General features: G+C 46.1%; 2 protein-coding genes across 5 annotated transcripts in view; both read right to left on the bottom strand.

The window, feature by feature from the left end:
- The window catches only part of Nek2 (NIMA related kinase 2), a 712,524-nt gene that overhangs the window by 38,825 nt on the left and 651,850 nt on the right, over nucleotides 1-21,849 (bottom strand). The window lies entirely within an intron of this gene.
- Nucleotides 11,624-21,849, bottom strand: part of Lpgat1 (lysophosphatidylglycerol acyltransferase 1) — a 73,102-nt gene continuing 62,876 nt past the window's right edge. For all 4 annotated transcript variants that reach the window (XM_052200766.1, XM_052200765.1, XM_052200764.1 and 1 more), the window contains 2 exons: nucleotides 19,747-19,853; nucleotides 11,624-17,597 (listed from right to left, as the gene is read on the bottom strand). In XM_052200766.1, coding sequence (XP_052056726.1) covers nucleotides 17,446-17,597; nucleotides 19,747-19,853 — 259 coding nt within the window. In that variant the 3' untranslated portion in view covers nucleotides 11,624-17,445. The remainder of the gene's footprint in view (nucleotides 17,598-19,746; nucleotides 19,854-21,849) is intronic.

Genomic DNA, 21,849 nt, shown 5'->3' with positions numbered 1-21,849 from the left:
CCCTTGAAGTTGGCATGTGACAAAGAATCTATCTCTAGACCTCCCTCCTTGGGCCTCTGTGGGATCCTTTCCTCTACCTTAGATACCCAGCCTGACTCCTAACCGCAGGCCACTGATCTGCCTTCTGATACTGGAGACTCACACTCCAGAATGCTGTGTGTAAGCGGTGGCACAGGACAGTCCTTTCTCGGCTGACACGATTATTATGAGATTCATCCAGGCAATGCTTACCTGCGTATTATCCCACTGTGTTACCAGCCCATAGCTTGTCCATTCAGTGAAGGAGGGTGTGCGGGCTGTTTGGTGCCATTCCAGATACAGCCTTTCTGAGCATTTGTGTTTGAGTCTTTGAATGGTCACATGCTCATTTCTCTTGGATAAACTCCTCAGCATGCCATAGCTGGACGTCTGGTAGGTCTGATTGTTTGGTCCCTAAGTACTGAAGACAATAGAGCCAAACTTTCTACCCTTGTCTTTCCTGCCTCAAGGCAGATATAGACCTCCCTCTCTCCTTGGGGTTGGGGGTGCTAGCTCCGAGAGCAGCAGTAGATTTTATGTAGAGAGAGGATTTATGAGCCTGGCTTGTAGGATAGCCCAACAGCAGCTGTGGCATGACAGAAAGGCTGAGAATCTGATTCAGTCTTTAAGGCTGTGTGCCTTGACCTGTAGCCCTGAAGGACTCCTGAAGAGCTGCTGGTTTGCACTGGAATCCTGACAAAATAGGTTTAACACTGGCCACACCACAGGATAGATGAACTCTCCAGGAAAGTAAGGGCAAACAGCAAAGCTTCCTTCTTCCACAGCCTTTTATCTGGGCTGCACCAAAAGGTCTGGACTAGATTGAAGGTGGGCTTTCCTATTTCAAACAATATGCTTAAGAAAACCCTTCACAGGTGTGCCCAGCAACTTGAGTTTAGTTGATTCCAGGTGTAGTCATGGTGACATCCAAGATGCCCAAGACAGCTACGGTAGACCGGCTTCCTTAGAGTCTTCCTTGGGGTTTTTCTGCCCTCTCCCACTTTGTCATCTGTCTTACTAGTCCAGTGAGAATGTCCAGCTTTGTGATGTCACACACTGATGTCATCAAATGTGTTGGACTGCACTGATAGCATTCCCTTCTGCAATACAGATGCCCACAGCTCACAGTGTAGATCACCGGAGAGTCTAAACCTTCCTCAGGTGAAATACCTCTTAAGCAAGTTTCCCTTGCCATTGCTGAGAGAAAATTTCTTCCTTGAGATGCAGATGTTTTCTCCTTTGCTGTCTGTGAAACATTGCTTTTATGGGTGGGTGGGGAGTGAATTGAAATCTACTGAACTTAAGAGATGCTCTTAAGAGGTACCCCGTGTCCTCATCCTCGCTGGCTATGAGGTTCTAATCAGAATGTCTTAGCACCCTGAGGTTTTGATTTACATTTCCTGACAGCCTGAGATTCTACACAGCTTTCTATGGCTTGCCTTATTTGATGATGAAGTTATTTAAAAAATCTTTTTTGCCTGGGGCTAAAGTGATCTTACAGCCGTTAAAAGCTCTCGTTGCTCTTGCAGAGGACTCCAGTTTGGTCCCCAGCACCTGTTCTAGCCACTCACAATCCCCTTAAACTCCAGCTCTAGGGGATCTGACACCCTTTTCTGGCCTCCTTAGATGCTGCACTCATGTGCATATAGCCGGTCCCAGGCATGTGCACGTAAACCTATTCTAAAAAGTAGCTGGGCAGGACGGTTCCTGGTTTTGATTTCATTACTAGGAAGATGGACACAGGCACATCTCTGAAAGACTGAAGTCAGCTAGGGTTACAGAGTGAGCCCCTGTCTCAATACACAAATAATAATCAAATTTAAAAGTAAAATCTTTTGCTTGTTTTAAAGGGTTAATTATTTATTATTGAGCCCAAGAGGGTTTTTTTTGTTGTTGTTGAAATATAATGTCTCCATTTGCTCCACACCTCTTCATCTGTGATTGGGTTTTCGTACTCTCAGCAGTGACTTATAAAGGACAGAGTGGAGTGGAAACTTAAGGGATCTTTGGGAAGTCAGTTGTGTTGAATAGTGTTTCACTGGAGCAGACACAGAAAGGAGTGTTTTCTTGAAGCAGACACAAGTGAAAGGATGTTCTGTTAAGGCAGACCCATGAAGGAATGTTTCACTGAAGCAGATGTAGGTGAAAGGATGTTCTGCTAAAGCAAACACGTGAAAGGACTCATGATGAAGGATTCGGTATTGGTCCACCTTACGTTGTGTAGTTGAGCTCCATTGGTTGGGACTCAATAGAAACAAACACACTGAAAAACTTCTGGTGGTGTGTTACGGCTTCTTGTCGATTCCTTGGACTTGGGCCGATTGGCAGAATGATGTCAGCTGAGGCAAGACACATAGTGAGACAAGATCAGTGGGCATGATGTTTGGAGACGACACAATGAAGGAGGCTGAGCTTGAGTTGTTTGTTATAAACATGTTATACATGTTTATTGGTCTCACGTCTTCATTGATCTTTCATTCACTGAGAGAGGCACAGCTGAAAACTTCCCTCGATGGTCCTATTGGCTCTGGGCCTTCCTGCTGACTTGTGTTGATTGACTTGTGTGAAGGCCTTGTGCTTCCTGCTAGGTCTGTCACTGCTGCTGCTATCCCAACTTTACCAAATTGGACTGCTGGTATACCTGGAAAGCATGTGTAAGTGGACTGAGCTGTGGCTGCTGACCTATGAACTGAACGACTCATTTCCTGATGACACGGATGAAATTTACTACAAAGAACAATTTCTGAACAGGTCCACTTCCCCTGTATCCTTTCTTTTCCACTGCTTCTGGCTCATGAGTTGGCATCATCTCTAAGAAACCCTGGTTCAACAGGAGGGCACTGTGTTTCCTTGTTTGGTTCTGCAATTTTCATGGCTTTGTTTTTATACTTAGTATTTTTGGTTTACCTTTTGCTTGTTCATTTGTTTGAGCCTTGACTGGTATGCTCTTTACGTTGTAGCCCATGCGAGCCTACGCCTTGAAGTCTCTGCAATCCTCCTGCCTTAATCTCCTCAGTGCCTGGGTTACAGGTACGCACTGCCATGCTCAGCCTAGACTTTGGCTTTGCATTCAATATTTTCCTTTTGTTTTGAGTTTGTTTTCTTGTATGAGACATCGGTTACCTACGTAGCACAGGCTGGCCTTGAACTCATGAGTCTCCGGTGTCTGCCTCCTGAATGTCAGGGTTACAGGCATGTGTCGCTACTCTGCTTACTTTAAGGTTTTGATCCATTTTGAGTTTGTTTTATATGTCAGAAGCTGTGGAAGATCATGTACTCATCTGCACATGTGTGGCCAGCTGCCCCTCCCCATTTGCCCACAGCCTTCTGTGCTGAATTACACTTGCATCTCACAGCTGTCTTAGGATGCTTGAGGGAGCAGGAATCAAGTTAGTTCCCAGAATGCTTAGCAGAGGCTCTGCATTGGAGTGCATGGAGACTTCAGGGGAGTGTGGCTGCCTGGGTACTAAGCCTGGGCTGGGCCCTACAGCTGCTTGGCTGATTCAAGTCTCCGGCTTGGTGTTTATGTCTTGTCTGGACCTTATCATCAGGCCTCCCACAATGGTCTGAGTAGCTTTTTAGGGGTGACCACGACTCCCCTGAGCCCTTCCAGCAGGAGGCAGGCCTGTTTTCTTTTTGTCTTCACAGTGCTCCAAGCTAGAGTGATTTTCAGCTGGGTTTCTATCCTTGGGCCATTCCTTCCTCTCTGTAGATCTTTTGGGAACTCCTAGCTGGGCAGGGCTTCCTGAATGGGACTGTGGTGGACCACTAGAGTCTGGGTTTCAGTCCGTGGCTGGCTCTGACTCCTGCTCAATCCTAGCTGTAGCACCCAAGGGTCACTCCTCTCGGGTTTCCAGGTATATCAGCATCACTAGGGAATCGGTGAGAACCTGAGATTTCCTCAATAATTCATACCCATGTTCCTCCTTCTGCAGCATCACGTGGCCCTGAACAAAGGCAGTGAACATTATCTGGCAGTAACCTAATCTCCTGGGTCATTTACCAACAACACTCAAGAGTGATCTCAAGGATTACCTTGGAGTCTGGCCAGCATCTGGGAGACCGGGCCTAACTGAAGGCCAATGACCCAGGAGGCCGAGCAAGCCAGCGGCGAGTTCCACTGAGGAGAGTTGGAAAAATAAGCAAGCAAAAGAAAGCAGATGTCTGGGAGCTGTGGCTGTCGGGGCCTGTGTAGCCTGCCTTCCTACTAGCTAGAGGAGTGAGGCACGGTCTATGGCCCTGTCTACGGTTTGTCCCAGCAGAGGCAGACTGCAAGCCCACTGCTCGCTGGTACACACCTTACCTTCTCTGTGCTGAGCCTGCCACTGCACAGCAGGGAGAAAGGAGGCAGGAGCTCACCTCTGGATCATAAGGGACACAGACCATTAGTGTCTGGCATGGCCACTACAGGACACAACAGAGATGTTCCCAGTGTGTGGGGAAACCAAGAAAAAAAACCATCAAACTGGAAGCTCTGGTGACAGAAGGTTCTCTGGAGGCATTGACCTAGAATTGGGTTTTGGAGGGTAAATAGGATTCCAGAGACAAAAAGCAGCTGGGGTTTAGGGCAATGGGGCTCTCTTTCATTTCTCTTGCTGTGATAAAATATCCTGACCAGGCAACTTTGGAATAGAAAGGGTTTACCAAATAAGGGTTACACATCCAGGCTACTGTCCCTTGTTGAGGGAAACCAAGACAGAAACTCAAGAAGGGAACCTGAAGCCAGGCCCTTGCTCTTCCACACAGCGTTTGCCTCTCTCCAAGAAAGCACCCTTCACAAAGTGACACAACAGGAACCGTGGAGGGGCTGCTGGCTGGCACTCAGGTGTATGTATGCTCAGCTAGTGTTAGGACCATCTGCTTGGGAGATGGTGCTACCCACAGAAGTCTGGGCCATTCTACCTCAGGAAACAATCCCTGCTTCCAGGCATGCCCACAGACCATTATGAGAGGCAATTCTTGGACTGAAATTCTCTTCCCAGATAAATTCAAGGTTCTGTCAATTTGACAGTTAAAACTGAATATAACTAGGATGAACGCATATATGTGTGTATGTATGTAGAGTTTCTCAGTATAGCCCAGGCTAGCCTTGAACTCATTTGGTAGCTGAAGATATTTTTGACCTTTTGGTCCTCCTGATACCTCCCATGTGTTGGGATTGCAGGCTTGTGCCACCACACAGGACACTGGGAATCAAATCTAGGGCTTCATGCATTCTAAACACATAATCCACTCAATAAATAAGTTACATCCTCAGCCTGAGAACTCTTGCAAATGAGGGACACTCAGCTTAGACCAGGTTAAACAATCCAGAGGAAAACATGGGGGATCTGGCCCCAGGGCCACACTGCCATTTGGATCCACTATTCTCACCCTCCGCTCTGTAGCCTCTTGCTCTGTGTAGACGTTCTCAGAGCTTCCTTGGTGTTCTGTGAGGGCAGTGTAACTATGGGCAGTCCTGGACTCATATCACCCCAGTTTGTTGTCTCAGAAGGCAAAACTCTCCCAGGATCTTGAGATGGAGCCATCCTGAATTTAGGGCTCTTAATCTAATGAGCAATGTCCTAAGGAGAGAGGTGGTGGAAATGGGGAAAAAGATAACTCAGGTGGAACAGAGATGAGGGTCATACCAAGGCCTCTCTGAGTCACCAGAAGCAGGGGCAGGACTGGCCTTGCTAACACTGTGATTTGGGATATCTGGCATTCCCAATTTGTGTTATTGCTAATGCATTTCTGATGTTTGAAGCAGACCTGTTATGATCAATTGGCTATGGCGGCTTCAGGAAATGAATACTTGAGGTAAGATGAAGATAAAATACCTGGAGTCATGGATGTCATCATAAGCAGCATAACATTTACATGGAACTAACCTTGTGCAGGCTGCCGGGATCTATCTGTCCTGGCTTTGTTCTTGAACTTAGGAATGTTGGGCTCTGCCCCTCCACACAGGGTTCCTGGAGAGGCATTTTAAATAGCAAAAATCACAGTGTGCGAGTCACCCTGCACTGCGCATGTATGCCCTGAAGTTCCCACCATTGCTACTGTGTGTTGGGAGCTTGCCCCTGTGCCGACCATCAGCCCGAGCATCCGGGAGCGTTCTGTGTGCTGGCGCTGTGTGCTCTTCTGCACGTTTGCAGCAAGTCCAGCTATTAGTGGCTGAGCTTGAGTCAAAGATCAGGGTTCACAGTCAGGGCGCCCTGTCCTGGCTTCCTGCACATGGCTACTGCTGTGCTGTGGGACGTTACCCCACTGTCTTGCTCCTGCCTTCTCCTCCATTGTCTAAGCCGATCACAACAGACTCTGGAAGTCCACCATCTCTAGTCCAAGTCCTTGGACCACACTCAGTTTTGTCCCCACTAGATGTACAGCCTTAGTAGCAAATGTCTCTTACATTAGAGAAATAATCTCGTTGGGAACACGAACCAAGCACCACAAAGCTTGAGTGATTAATGCTAAAACCTAATCTTGGAGGTGGCAGATTACATGGAGAAGCTGGGTTTCCATCAGATTTCTACAACAGGGCTGGGGGTGTGGGTTTCTTCCTCCACAGCTCAAGGCCAGCCTAGGTACCATAGTGAGTTCTAGGCCAGCCTCTGCTACAGCAAGGCATTGTCTTAACAACACAGTAGAGCAGGAGGAAAAGGAGCTCAGCCTTTCTTTTCAGGAACCCACTCCCATGCTGACTAACCCCTGTGACCCCTGTGACCAAGCATCACCCCTTTCAAGGGCAGCACCTTCCTGATCCTGTCTCCTCTCACGGGCTCACCTTTCTAAATTGTTACTGTGTGGATGGATTTTCCAGTATGCAGACGCTGGGGCCTCTTCCCTACCATAGCATCTGGATAAGCATTCCCCATGTCAGGGGTCTGACCCCCTCCCCCTCCCCCCAGGGACCTCTTCTCTCCCTCATTTCCTCCTTGGTAGTCCCTGTGGCAAGGCCACATCTATATAGCTATGTTTTTTTTTTAATCTGTAATCTTTGTAATTAATTTTTTCATACAACATATTTTGATCATGATTTCATCTCCCCCAACTCTTCCCAGATCCTCTCCATCTTCCTACTACCCAACCACATGTTCTCTTTCTCGAACAAACAATCAAAACAAAAACCCCAATAAGACCAAAAACAACAAAAAAAACCCTAACAACCTGGAGTCTGTTTTGTGCTGGGTGGCCAACTCCTCCCAGACAGGGGCCTGCCCTGCAGTATAGAAGACACACCCACTGATACCATCTTTGGAGAAAAGTGATTTTCCCTTTGCAACTGCAGCAATTGCAGATAGCTTCTGGGTTAGCCATGGGGCCCTGTGTCCATTTCACCTCTCAATGCTGGTACCCTGAAAGCTGACCTTTTTAGAGTGTGACCTCCCCTTTATTTGGTATTCTGAACATTGATACAATTCTTAATTCAAATCAAAGCACTGGGTCACACCAATGATGACTGTTTCTGGTGAGTTAAGCTGTGAGAGTTAACCTCTACAGACGCTGTGCTGGGGGTTAGGCTGGGCTCACTGCTCCTCCCTCCAAGAGCAACAGAAAAACCAAGACAGTGGAGGCTTTGATCAGACTCCCTGTGACAAGGGCACATGGGGAAGGGGGAGGGGCAGGGAAGAGGGCCAGCTCTTCCCACCCTCCCAGCTGGAGTCTCCCACCCATGCTCACCCTGGCACCATCTAGCTCAGCCTCTGCATGACCTCTTCCAGTGACAAGAGTGTGCCTGTCCCCGTGGGCTCCACTCCTGTGACAAGTTCTGAGGCTCCCTAAGCCCTTTCAAGATTCAAGTGATCACCCTATGCTGCCGCTTCTATGCAGAGTAGGGGCATTCTCCAAGGAAACCATCAACCCTGCCTGAGCAGCCTTCTCCTCGAAGCTGCCCTGGCCTGCTTACCTCAGCTGCTCACCTGTTCACTGCTCTTCCCTGCACTAACACCTTCCCTGCTGTGGCAGTAGAGCGCCTTTCTCTCAGATGTATTTCACTTTGAATGACAGCTCTAAGATGGTGGGAGCCAAAGTGGATTTTCCATGTGTGTACAGACATCTACTCTAAGGAGGAAGAGCCAAGCTGGGTCCCAGAGCTCCTCCCCACAACTGTCAAGGAAATAGATGCAGAAGCTTGCAGAATACTGTCCAAGGAAATACATGCAGAAACAACACACAAAACAATTGCTTCAAACAGCCAGCCAGCAACGCCAGTCACAGGAGGGAAGAGGACTGGGCTGGATGTGAGAAAGGGCAGGCAAGGAAAGGGCACAGAAGCTTCAAGTACCGTGTGGTGTTTGCCCTAGACCCCCCTCTCCACTGTTGTTTCAGGGTCAACCAAAGTGTTGGGCTCTATGCCTAGCCCGACTTGTGAGAGCAGCTAGGGACACCAGCTCTTACATCTCCAGTTCCTTCTGTAGCCTACACTGATCCCCAAGAATCAGTAAGACCCAGCCCTGTACTGCCTACCTCCTGTGCTTCCTCAGTTCCTTAGAACTGAGCACCCAGCACTTAACAGTGTAAAGGGTCGGAGTTCAGGACGACCTCGGGGACTTGTGCCACAAGGCAGGAGGAGGCTTTCAGGACTACGCTGACCTCTCTGAAGTTTTAGCGGCGTTCGGTGCAATGGCTACCATTATAGGAACAATGCAGAGAGGACCACAGCTGGAGAACAGCTTCCAAACCCCAGAAATATTTCTCTCCCTTCTGATAATGAGCTCAAGGTCCTTACCACAGGTGACATCACGTCTCAGAAGCAAAAATAGGTCTCTATTAAGAGTGTGTAATGTCTTCTGTCTGGCCGATCTGGTTTCCTCTGTGCTCTAGTCTCCTCGAGCTCCTAATTGTTCCTGTGACCTCAAAGCTCATTCCTGCTGCTGTCTGGGGGTTAGGACAGTCTGTGTGGGGTTGGCAGCATGCCCCTTCACTCTCCTTCAGTACCAGGCACACCCACTCTGCGCCTCGGGTACAAAATTTCATTTAATACTGAAAATCGCTCTTTGACAGCTTCCCATTCAATATACAAGGAGTGAAATTGAGAGGAAAATAAATTTGTCAATGGTCCTCGCCTGTGGGCCCTGACGGTAGATGGAAAGACAAGGTACTAGATGCTCCCAGTTGCCCTCTGTCAGTTTCAGACCTAGAATTCAGAAAGAACAGGAAATATGGGATCAGAGTCTCTTTCCTTCAGTCTGAAATGAAAGTGGGCTTTCTCACACTGAATAGGGCAAAAACAGAGGTTATCTCAATATGGAAAAAGATAAAAGCCACAGACCTCAAACTTTTTTTAGTGGTTAAGGTGTCTCTACTAGAGTCGGGGGGTGAGGGTGGGCATTCTAAGACACTGTCCTTTAGAGCTTGGGACTATTATGTTTACTTCAAAAACCCACCAGTACTTTAATCCCAGCACACAGGAGGAAGAGGCAGGTGGATCTCTTGTGAGAGGCCAGCCTGGTCTACAGAACTATTTCCAGGACAACAAGGGCTACACAGAGAAACCCTGTCTCAAAAAACCAAAAACAAAACAACAATAACACTTACACTTAACCTTGGCATTCTTTATAAAGGAGACTATTTAAAATCATGCATGTGCATCTGTGTAGGAGTATGGTGCTGCTGGGATCAGAGGAGCATATAGGACCCTGGGCCCTGGAGAGTCAGGCCAACGGGGTGCTGGGAATGAATGTGGGTCTTTTACAATAGCATGCCACCTTTCGACTTAGGGTCTGAGAACCAGTTAGCCCGACTGCACTGGTGGCAAGGTGAAATCGCACAAGGAAGCCCACCACCCCAAAGAAGGAAATGTCGAAGATCCCCTACCTCAGAAACCCCAAAGGCCACCGAGTCACGTGCTGATCAGTGCCACAGACCACGCATGGACCGCTGAGTCTTCCTCTGTAGCCTAGATTGGTCTCTGACTCACCTGCTCTATCCTCCTGCTTCGTCCACCTTCCCGAGGGTAGGGATTACAGTATGCCTCTCGGGGTTTGGCAAGACTGATCTTACCTCTGCAGTTCTGAGGATTAGATCCTGTGCATCCGAGGCCATGAGCCAACACCTTTTAGCTAGTTGTTCATTTGATTCCCATGACTTTACATGAACAACTGGCAGTCCACGGATTTAACCATCCTTTAAGAATTTGGTAACTCAAAGCATTTTCAAGTGATATTGCTGGCAAATTGTCAAGTGTGAGAACTCTCCTAGACATAATTGATGTTCTTGTTCAGATAGCCAAGGAAGGTACTGTGTAGCTGACCTCCAACAATGAGTTCTTGCTCCTCCTGGCACAGGTTCCGCATGGGCCAGGTGCTGCTGCTGCTCCTGGGCTGTGTGGTCCACACAGCGGTGTTGGCCACTCGCACTTTGGGAAGCTGAGCATGGCCCATTGTCCCACACCAGCATTCAGCATACCCAAGACAGGCCCACACACTAGTGTCACCCTTTGTCCTTACTGGAACATGTACACACCTGGGTAGACAAAAAGCTTTATTGTGGATTGTGGTAGCCTCGGTTACAGGAAGAGCTTGAGTCATCAGTGCTACTGAACTGTCTCCTTGTTGGGCCTCTGGAGGGAGATTCCTAGTGACTTAGGTATGCCTTTCTCCTGTTGGGGGGGAGGCGGTCATCAGAAATGCAGGTAGGCATAGACGAATGGAAGTTGACTTTCTAATTCTAATTTCATTGCAGTCTGTGTGTCTGGAGTGTGCACACCTGCTGTGGACAGCAGTGCCTGCTCTCCCCTTTAATAGCTTGGGTTCCTCTCCTCAGAACCCCAGTTCTTCAGATTGTCCCCACTTTGGGTACCTATTTTCTTTACCCTCAACTGACCACCAGCTGATCCTGATACAGTATCAACTGATAGAAAACTGCTAAGACTTGATAGTTTTGTACCAAAGGGAAACAAAGGAACATAAACCAATAATTAGTATATTCGAGCTTTCCCACTCAGTTCCATATTTGCTCAGTAACACCACGTGGGGCTGCAGTGGTGGGCTCAGTAGTTAAAGAGCACTTGCTTCTTGAGCCCAGTGCTGTAGCACTCACCTTTAGTCCCAGCACTCAGGAGGCAGAAGCAGGTGGCCCTCTGAGTTCAAGGCCAGCCTGGTCTACAGTGCCAGTACAGAGAAACCCTGTCTTGAATTCCATCCCCTGCCCTGCCACACCCCCTCCTCAGAAAGTACTGGCTTCTCTTCCAGAGGATCCAAGTTCAATGCCCAGCACGCACATGGTGGCTCACAACTGTGTGGAAGTCCAGCCCCAGAGGAGCAGATGCTTCCTTCTGACCTGAGGGGCCAGCAGCGTGAACATGCTATGCATAGGCACAAGCACGCATACACATTAAATACTCCTGCTTCAGCCAAACAATGAGTGCCTATCCCTGCCTCCAGAGTGAGTCTCCAGTGCGCAGGCGCTGTGTCCTGCTCCTTGGTTACCAGTTCCTTCCTTGTACACTAGCTCGACTGCAGACCACCAAAGAGTGTTTTTCTCACTATGAAAGGGGCCCACTCTGCTCTGGTGGCCGGCCAGCTCCATGCTGCATCTGTGTGTCTGTATCTGTGTGTCCTGAACTGCAGACACCTCTAGTCTGTTTTTCCAGCCTTTAATAGTTAAGAACAAGGCCACCCAGTTCCTGAGAGGTAAAAATTTATTGATTTCTATGACATCAGCATGTTATGATACGGTCACACCTGCTCATACAGCTGACTTCTCAGACCAAAAGAGGATTTGGTTTTTCCTTTTAAAAATACATTTTCACCAGCAAGAAACATTTTTTTAAAACAAACATTTTCATATTAAGTGGGCATTAAAAACAATGGCTTTCCCCAAACTCATGGGGAATAGGGCTGGTCAGCAACATATCCCAAAAAGCCTCACATCTGCATTCAGGCCCTTAATCTGTTGTTTCACACATAAAGTACTTTAGAGGGGAAATGAAACTGCAGCCTCACCCAACCAGCAGCCTAAATCCAGCCAGGAAAAGAAGAGGTAGACTCAACTGTAACTATTCAACTCATTTGGTAGGATTGTGCAAGATATTTTAATACATGAAAAGTTTTCAATGGGTCAATCTACAAACAAGCGACTAAGCCATCTGTGTTTTTAATGTAAAAAAAAAAAATCTTAGTGATATGTGCACACATTTACTCAGCTTTGAGAACCTCGGCTGCGGCCTTGTGCTCCCTGGGAAGTCTGATTTCATCAGGCCTTCCGGGATCAAACCCTCCCTTGCTCCTTCTGGTCTCAGTCCCTTTCCACTTTAAAACCTGCAAGGGCCAATGATAGGAGTTTTCTTGGACCAGTGAGTAAATCAATTCTGAGAATTTTATTCAGCACTAGTAATTAAAACAAATCAAAACACAAAAGCCCAGGACAGCGGCGTGCTGAAGGCAACTCCAGCTTGTCTGTAAGAGCTGGTCATTTAATTCTAGGGTTTAATAGAATTAAAAATAAATTATCTAAACTTCCAATTAATGCTGAAGCTAAAAGGAGGTTCTGTACAAGGGTAAGAGTTTAACATAAATCATATAGTAGACTGAGTTTATCTAGAGATGGTTAGTTTATCAGGGTATAATGCTATCAATCATGGTTGATATTGTCACAGGTTGGCTCTGAGGTTCAGTAATAATAATTGTGATCAAATACTTATATTTTATTATTTGCTAATTGCATTAAATATGTTATCAGCAAAAACATATTACACATGGATGTGCATTTACATGATTTTTCCCAGGAGCTCACACCAGATGAGAAGACGGGAGGAAGGGGAGGGGCAAGTCCTCGTAAGCCCCAGAGGAAAGCCTGTAGGGGGTTTCCTCACAGCCAAGCCTTGGGCGTGGAGCTGCAGCAGTAGCAGTGAGTGCCCAGGAGCTCCACACCACAGACTCCCATCCTGCTAGGAAGAATTAAAAGCATTGTTTTTGAAAAAAAAAGAAATCAAGCTGGGCGGTGGTGGCACACGCCTATAATCCCAGCACTCTGGGAGGCAGAGGCGGGCGGATTTCTGAGTTCAAGGCCAGCCTGGTCTACAGAGAGAGTTCCAGGACAGCCAGGACTATACAGAGAAACCCTGTCTCGAAAAAAAAAAAAATCCAAAAACAAAACAAAACAAAACAAACAAAAAAACAACAGAAAAAAAAGAAATCAACTTTATTTTTCTCTACATTAAAAAAAAAAATAGAACCAGCTATTAATTTTTGCTGAGAAAATGCTTCTTTTGGTGTTTACAACATCTACATTTCTGAAAAGGTGATCTGGTAAAATCAACCAGGATGCATTCAGAAACCAGATCCACAGGTGACCAGCCCTTTACAAAAGAGAATGACAGTTGCCACAACCTTTACAGTGTCACTGTAGAACACAGTGTGACACGCAGATCACCAAGAAAGCTCAGCAAGCTCAAGTGAACACTACAGCGTCATGGAAACAGATCCTCTGCAGAAATAGATATGACCTTGTAATAGCTGTAAAGAGAGTGAGAGCACGCAGTAAACATAACGGCAGGTGAATGTGTAACTGTCTCATTACCCCATCGTAAGATACGTCACTGTAAAATGCATAGACTCCTTACATGGAAAGGATTTGTGCACCACAGCTGTGTTCAACAGTTTTACACAATAAAAACAAAGCCATCCAAAGCATTTGTGTACTTTGCAACTAGAATACATGTAAATAAAGTTTTTTTGATCTTTAGATTGTTTTAAAAAAATATTAAATGTAAAAATCCTCAGATGGAATTTCTGCAGAAAACTCCAGAGTGCATCTTTCACGTGACTCTATCCATTCTCCCCCATTAACTGGGAGCCCGTAGCAAATTCTCAGAGCCCACTTTGAAATTACAGGACACCAGCCAGCACCAGCCAGTGGCTGCTTCAGAGCGTGCCAGGCTCTTTTGTGATCCAGAATTCCCGACTTAGGTGCTTTTGGTCCCAAACACATTACTCTCTGCCCTCTTGAGCTGCGCCGTGCTTACCAGACTCCCTCACGCCTGCTGACAGATACAAGGCTTAGAGCACTTGCAGGCAAAAATCCCACCAAAGACCACTATCATCCATCCCTTGTGGACCAGAGCCGAACACACTTTTTGTAATGACAACCTTGGAGTGATATCCTGTGTTCATTATTGTGTAGTGACTTCAAAGAAAAAAATGAAAAAAACAAAAAACACAGAAAAGACCAGCTAACCCTTCCTATTTGGTAATGCAAACAGACATTTTCTTTTTAAACATACACAGGATACAGAAGACTACCTAGATCAAAGACTATTCTCTGATTATAACTAGGAACAACTAGTTGAGCAAATCTTTAAGGTACCGATTGTCAAAATCCATCACTAAGACAAATGAATGAGAGGGAAGCCACAGTGGCCATGAGTGAGGTGTTCCCAACAGTGACTGAGAGCGACATTACAGCCACACCTGAGGGCCTCAACCTCTGGGACAATTCCAGCCCTCAGGTTACGCACACAGGCTTTGGTGCTTTCTCCTCCTGCTGGTTGTCTTGACCGTAACTTAACTACCCATTAATACAGTCATAATGCACAGACAAAAGTTAGTAAGGAAAAGACCTAAAGTCGATTTTTATAGTAAGCATCCCTAGAAGGAAAAGTCCAGAGTAAAAAAATCAAAATTTCCTACAAAAAACTGAATTTTTGGCTTCCTATGACTTAATACTGGATTAACTACCCTGTAATTGATTACCTTTTCAGCATTCCCTAGTTTCTTACTGTAGGAAATTGAAGGTTGTAATACCAGGAACTAATCACATGGCAGATCTGAAACCACAGCTATCATTTTCAACCTCCTATTAAATGCCGTCTAACTTGTTTATCGCTTCAAGTCTCATTCCGCTCTTGCCTCCTCTGCTCACAGACTTCTGTCATGGCGCACAGCCATTTCTGAAGCGAAGTGAGCTGTTGCTTGGTCCCAACTGTGGTCCAAGGGCTCTGGCACTGAGCCGCCCAGCCTGTGCAAGGTAGGAAGCCAGGCAATTGAGCTGAGGGCCAAAAAAGCTGCAGCCCTAAGGACGCTGGTGTGGACCAGCAAGGCTCTGCGTGCCTTCCCCGTGACTTAACACAATGACTCCCTTGCATCCCACTTTACACACTAAGTACAAATGGAGAGCTCTATCCAGCTCTCTACAGTGGTATCCTTTGTGTGACTTCCAGAGACGGCCAGAAAGAACACCTATTCTCGCTTTGAATTCCTTAGTACAAGCAGGTGGATGCCAGCTATGATAAGGAAGCACTACCAATACTCTCAACAAACATGTCTTGATTGTTTTGTACACAGAAGACATGTTGAACTGGAGAGGTGTGGGACGGACCAAACACTCCATTTACAGCTCATCTCTATTGTCAGAAGTCAGCTCACAAGTCTATAGACTGTGGAACAAAACTGCATTTGAAAGTAGCACATCTTAGAAGAGTGAACTTAAGTGTAGTATACTTAACTGTCACATTCCTCTGGAGCACAGCAGTGGTAAGAGGGGGCCAGTCACACACACAGACACCACACACACACACACACACACACACACACACACACACACACACCACGCTAGCTAGAACTACATGCTATACTCGACAATGAGCAACTTTCCCCCAGGCAGCCAACTAATGTCTCAATTCAATTCATCCTGAAACTGAATAGCTTTTTCCTGGGCCTCAAATAAAAGCAATAGCTTCTCTCTGGCTTCATTTCTAGTCTGAGACTGCTTTCACATACTCACGGTCCCTGTAAACCAGAGTAAAATGCTTAGGTTTTCATAACAACTCTAACAAACCAAATGCCTTCTTCAGTTTACCAGCAGTGGTGTGGCACCAGTGAGGTATTTCAGGTAACGCCTTTCTCTTCTGTACATGCTTGGGGTTTGCTAAAGATGAAGAAGCCACTATGGGCTTTTATTTGGTGTTGATCAACCTTTCCTGCACAACTTGGGAAAATTCACATCTTTGCTTTTTCTCTTTTTTTGGTTCTTCATTTGAAAACAGAAAACACTAGTCTTTACTTTTGTTTTACAACCTGTTTCTCAGAATTGTTATTTGTGTTGTTAGTAACAATAGGGGAATCTACAGAGTTCGTTCATGCCACAGAAAACTACTGCTGACTTACTGTTTTCAAGCTTAGGAGTCTTATTGTCCTAGACCAAACCTATCCTCTGTCTCAACACTGATACAGAGCCTGCATTTTTGTACAGTCTGGTTCTCCTGTGAGGTAAATCACATCAACAAAATGACAAATCTTTAAAAAGTTTTCTACAATTAACACAAACTTGGTTGACTTTGCCCTCTTAGAAGACAACTGGAAGAGATTGGGAAGTGTTTTTGAGCTGCTGTCTCCTGGTCCTGCTACCTGAGAGGGGCAGCTGCTTGACATAATAACAGAACATATAGACCCTGGGGTCCACAAGAGGCCTTGTCAGTATTGCAAGCCAAAGTCTGGTTCTACCACTTATTTCCTAATAAGCTACTCCCCTGAAACTGGTCATTTAAATGTTTTATGTTAATTTGATTTAACTGCCCCCAAATACATTTGGTACTATAATATCAAAATGGGGGGAAGGGATCCAGCTACCAGGAGGGGCGTGGGTTCAGGGAGGTGGCCAGTGAAGGTGGAGCAGAGCATCACGGGCGGGCGGGTGAGCAGACAGGACAGCCTCCTGGGAGCCTGCCCACGTGAGGACGAGGCTTCCCTTCGCTTCAGGCCAGGTTACTATCCTTTGTTATATCCGCATCTGATAAAAGTGCGTTTTGTAAAATACAATTATCATTCTATGATATGCCTTCTATACAAAAAGAGAAAGTGGTGCCCCCTCTCCTGAAGGGGAAGCACTAGCACATGTAAACATGGTACTGGCTGAGCTAGCCTTCCAGGGGACACAGTGATGTCAGGTGGACGGTGGACACTGCTCCCCACAGAGAATGCCAACGCCGCACCTTAGCCAGGCTTGCTGGATGGTGAGACCACTCCTCAGGTGTGATGTGCCCACCAGCTCTCCAGGCTACCAGTACCTCAGCATGAAGGGCAGACACATTGATGTTGTGGTGCTCTGTCCTAGGAAAGAGGAGCATAGCTTCTGAACCTGAACTAAAGGTCACAAGCAAGTCACAGGGGCTGACTAAGAGCGTCTGGTGGCGACAGTTTCTCTTGGAGTCTTCTAGGATGATTTTATGATCTCCTCTTCTCCCAGTGTGATGCTTGCGGAAATGTATGGTAGAGTATATCTCTTTAAAACATGAAAAGTTCTTAAATATATTAGCACATCATTGTATTACTGATCCTCATTGTAGTAGAGTTTTAAAATATCCCAAAGGGGGATAAACATTAATCCATCCATTGAATTTCCTTTTCTTTTTATATATTTTGATTTGTATATTTTGATTTGCACATGTAAAATAATGCACATGTATGAAGAAGTCTGAACTCCTGTGTAGCAAATCCAAGTCAATTCCTAAAATAGACAATGGTAAAAATACTGAATGACGTGGTACCACAGATAGCCTGACAAAAACGCAAAGGACTGGATGAGGAATATCCACATGTTGCTAAGGGTCATCTCTCTGGAAACAGCTTCTTTCTGGCCCTGGAGAGGGGGAAAGGCTCCTGGAAGACAAGACAGAACAGTGATCACTTCCCTGCAGGGCCAGCCTCCTGCAACACAGGCTGAGTTGGTTCACCCAGTTAGGGGTTCCTGTGGCCTGCCCTACTTTGCAGGGATTTCCTCTAACACACACTTTTCCTTTTCAGCAACCTGGCCTCTGCCAAACACTCTTGGGCCTACTGGGTGAGTGACTGATCAGAAGCAAGGCCCACCCTCTAGCCTCGGCTCCCTGTCCCCGATCTTCAGTGGTCCCATCTGCTCTCTTTCTGTGGGTTTGCTGACTGTCCAGGTCCAGGGACTTGCTTCCCTCTTACATTTCCACCATGGTCAGAAATAGGATCTGTGAAATTGATATCAAGTAATTTCTGAAGAGCATTTTTTCCATAATAGTAGTTATATAACACTGACATTCTCAAAATACAAAAAGCTTTACAAAATATGTCTTCACAAAAAGAAAGACAAGACAGAATGAACTCGTCTACTGTTTCTGCAAAGGAAAGCTACATGCTTTGGAACAGTCTACCAAGATCATCTGCAGGACTTTCAGCATCCGCCTTGTCCTTGCTGATAATCCCTGGGAAGCTGCTATGAAGGGATTTGCTGCTCACAGCAATTCACAGGGGCATTCCCGTCTCAAGGTCTGGTGCAAGGTGGCCTTCTTCAACCCGCTCACCACTGTTGCTGCAGTTTAGGCTAAATGTCAGAAGGCAAGAGACTGAGGGTGGGTGTGACTTGCTACTCCCTCAGCACCCCTGTGGCCTGCACAGCCACCTTTAGATGCCTCCTCCATTGCTCAGGCACTAAACAATGTGCCTGTAGCACAGCAATTTGTGAAAGCATGTTGGTTATGCCAACCAATGTTAATTTTCATCTTTCCGACTTCTTCCTTCACATGTTTTTCTCCTTATGTTTTTTATTGTGTGTTTTTGGTGTTGGGACTCAATTTAGAGCTTCACACTGTTCCACTGAGTCACACTTCCAGACTGAGTTGTAATTTTTATTCTGAGACAAGGTCTCAGGAAGTTATCTAGGAAGGCTTTGAATTTAGAATACTCCTGTTTCAATTTCCCAGGCCTGTGCGATCAGGACTCTGTGGTTAGGGAGTACAGAGAATACTGAGACTATAAAGGAGTAAGGATAGATTTCCTCTTCCACCCTAGGAGAGAAACAGTCTTGTACCCTTGAAAACACTAAACTGTGCCCTTTTTGTAAAAAAAAAAAAAAAAAAAAAAAAAAAAGGAACCTTGACTCTTGTGCTTTCTGTTGAGGAGGGCCTCTGCAGCCACCTCGGCAACTCGGCCAAGTGGCTGAGTATGAGTAGACCGTGCACACAGGACACATCTCTCCCTGAGCACACGGCACACAAGACACATCTCTCCCTGAGCACATGGCGCACAGGACATGTGTCTCCCTGAGCACACAGTGCACAGGACACATGTCTCCCTGAGCACACAGCACACAGGACACATGTCTCCCTGAGCACACGGTGCACAGGACATATCTCTCCCTGAGCAGACCATACACAGGACACATCTGTCCTTCAAAGGGAGGGAAGCACACAAAGATGCAACTTCAAAAGACTCCAAATGGCTGAGCAGTGGGCACAGCATCTTGCATGACTGTGATTTGTCATCCCACCCTCCAACCACCACACCTCTGCCTGTTGCTGTCACCTGAGCTGCGGCACCATGTGCCATGTCTGTCACACAGTGCTAAGTAGTAGCGTAACAACCATAATGCATCAACACCAATTTTTCTTTCCATAAATTCTAAGTTGAAATTCTTAAGTTCAGAATGGCTTTGATTTCTGATACAAAGACTGAGCAGGGAGCTGGAGCGGTAGTTCAGAGTTAAAGAGGACCTGCTGTTCCTCAGAGTTTTTGAGTTCTGTTCCCAGCACCCATGAGGCTGGGACATCTCTACCTCCACCACAACCCTTTCCAGCTCCAGCTCCAGGGGTTCAGAAGCCTCTGGCCTCCTCTGGCCCTGTACTCATGAGCACACACCCACAGGCAGACACACCCCCACACATAATTAAAAACTATATCATTTAAAAATAAGAGAATAACTAAAAAACGTTTATCTAGTCTGTACCACGTGCTCAGAATCTCTGATAACTTGAGAATTGTGCATAGGGGAGGGGATGTGTACCTGTCTTATAAAAATGGGAGAGGAGGTCCTCCTTTTCAATAAAGCGCTGGTAGAGCCAGCTGGTGAGGTCCTCAGTCTCCAAGGGCACATCTCCAATTGGGAAAATCCTGTGAAGATTCAAAAACAGAAAAAGAACTGCTTTAATTCAGAAGGGGAAACTACTCAGAACCCTAACTTAGCTTTGTTAATGAATCACATACACAAAGTGATTTAAGTGCTAGGCAAAGAATGTTCCTTAGCAATGCTGTTTTATGAGAAAGTGAAAACCAGACAAAATATGCCCAAACTGATGGCTTTTCATTAAGTATATCAGAATACTGGCTTTATGAACAGGGAAGAGGCTTGTTTTTGTTTTTTAAGATTTATTTTGTTTTATGTGTATGAGAGTTCTGATCAGCTGTCTGTGTCCCATGTGTGTGTTTGTGGAGATCAGGAGGGTGCACTGGCTCCTGGACTGTAATTACCAACAGCTGTAAGCTGCCATGTGTCATGCTGGGAGTGCTGGCTGTCAACCCTGGGTCCTCTGCAAGAGCGAGTGTCCCTAACTGAAGTCATCTCTCCAGGCCTCTCCTTGTCTTTGTGATACTGGGGATCAAAATCAAGGCTTTGAACGTGCTAGGGCATTACTCTACTCCTGAGCTATGGTTTCAGCCCCAACAAAGGTATTTTTAAAGTAGAAAACAGCAATCGGAATCAGACGGCTCTTAGTTAGCTGACTATGACGGCTCATGCCTGCAATCCCAGCCCTCCAGAAACAGAGGCAGGAGGTTAGCTCTAGTTCAAGGGCAACCTTGGTTACAATCAGTGTAGACTGCAGAATTCTACTCTTTATAAACAAGCAAACAGACAACAAAACAAACAAAACCCGAAGACTAGCATTTGGTATGGACCGTGGTCAGCAGTGCTTCCCAACTAGCCTATCCGAGTCCTTGGTAGTCCATCCACGAGTCCTTTAGTGTTCAGCAATCTTGTGCTTTCATTTTAACATTAATTTTAACAAAAATATTTGCAATCCTAAGGATAATCACAATTGAGTAACATGATGTGATGCTGGTGTGAGTCCTGCCATCACTGTGGCCCATGAAGTCCAAGTAAAGGTCAGGGAAGTGGACAGCACGTCCTTCAGAGAGAAGTGCACGTAAAGCTCAGGACTGAGCCGTGGGGTGGGGGGGTGGGGGGACTCACTTCGTATCGACTACTTATAATGGCAGTGTGGGTTCCAGTGATAAATTCTGGATAAACCATGAAGAACAAGCAGTAGCTGGCACTAGGGAGGGACTAACGGTGGGTGCTCGCATCGCCTTCAAGGGCACAGGACACCTCTTTTCTCCACAGCCATTCTTTCACCTGGGAACAGTTCTCAGTCAAAAAACGGAGAGAGGGGGATTAAGCCTCTACAGAACTGTGAAGACAAGACTTGCTGCAGCACTGAGGGGAATCCCTGAAGGAGAAATGGCAAGTGGGAGCCACAGGCCAAGTACAAACCCCACCACAGCTCTGTGAATGTGGCAGATTCCAGGCAGAATAAGGTGCTATAATTCTTAGTCAGCACAGTTCTGGGCACAGGCAAGTCAGTCATTTGTTTCTTTTCTTTCTTTCAATGTAAATAGCCTTAAAATGTCCATTAACTTTGCCTTTGTACTAAGGTATATCTGAAAACTAAAAGTTAAAACTGAAAAAAAATCAGGTTTTACTTTTAAGTGAAGGGTGCTATAAATGTACGAGGTTTAGCTTTCTGATAACAATACTTCTTGACATAATTCTGCAGCATTAGTTGTAATTTTACTTCTACAGCACAGTAGCATCCAAATATTAGGATTCTCTAGATTAGAAGAAAAAAAAACAGCTACTCAAAGTAAAAGTTGCAAACAGGCTACCCCTTAACCAACCACAACCCTCGGACCCTCCTGTTACAGAGTCTGCCCTCAGACGCTGCTCCTGTCAGGTACAGTAGGCTCAAGTCAGGATGAGGAGATGATAATGGGAGTTATATTTTGGCTTAAGGGAAGCTTAAGAGAACTTCTTGGAAAAATTAAGTCTACTTTGTCACTTGTCTTTCTCAGCCATCCAGTCGGTAAGACTAAAACTAATACCTCACGGAGG

The sequence above is a fragment of the Apodemus sylvaticus genome, chromosome 12, assembly GCF_947179515.1.
Source record: "Apodemus sylvaticus chromosome 12, mApoSyl1.1, whole genome shotgun sequence".
NCBI lineage: Eukaryota > Metazoa > Chordata > Mammalia > Rodentia > Muridae > Apodemus > Apodemus sylvaticus.
This window is presented reverse-complemented; position numbering and strand designations above follow the sequence as displayed.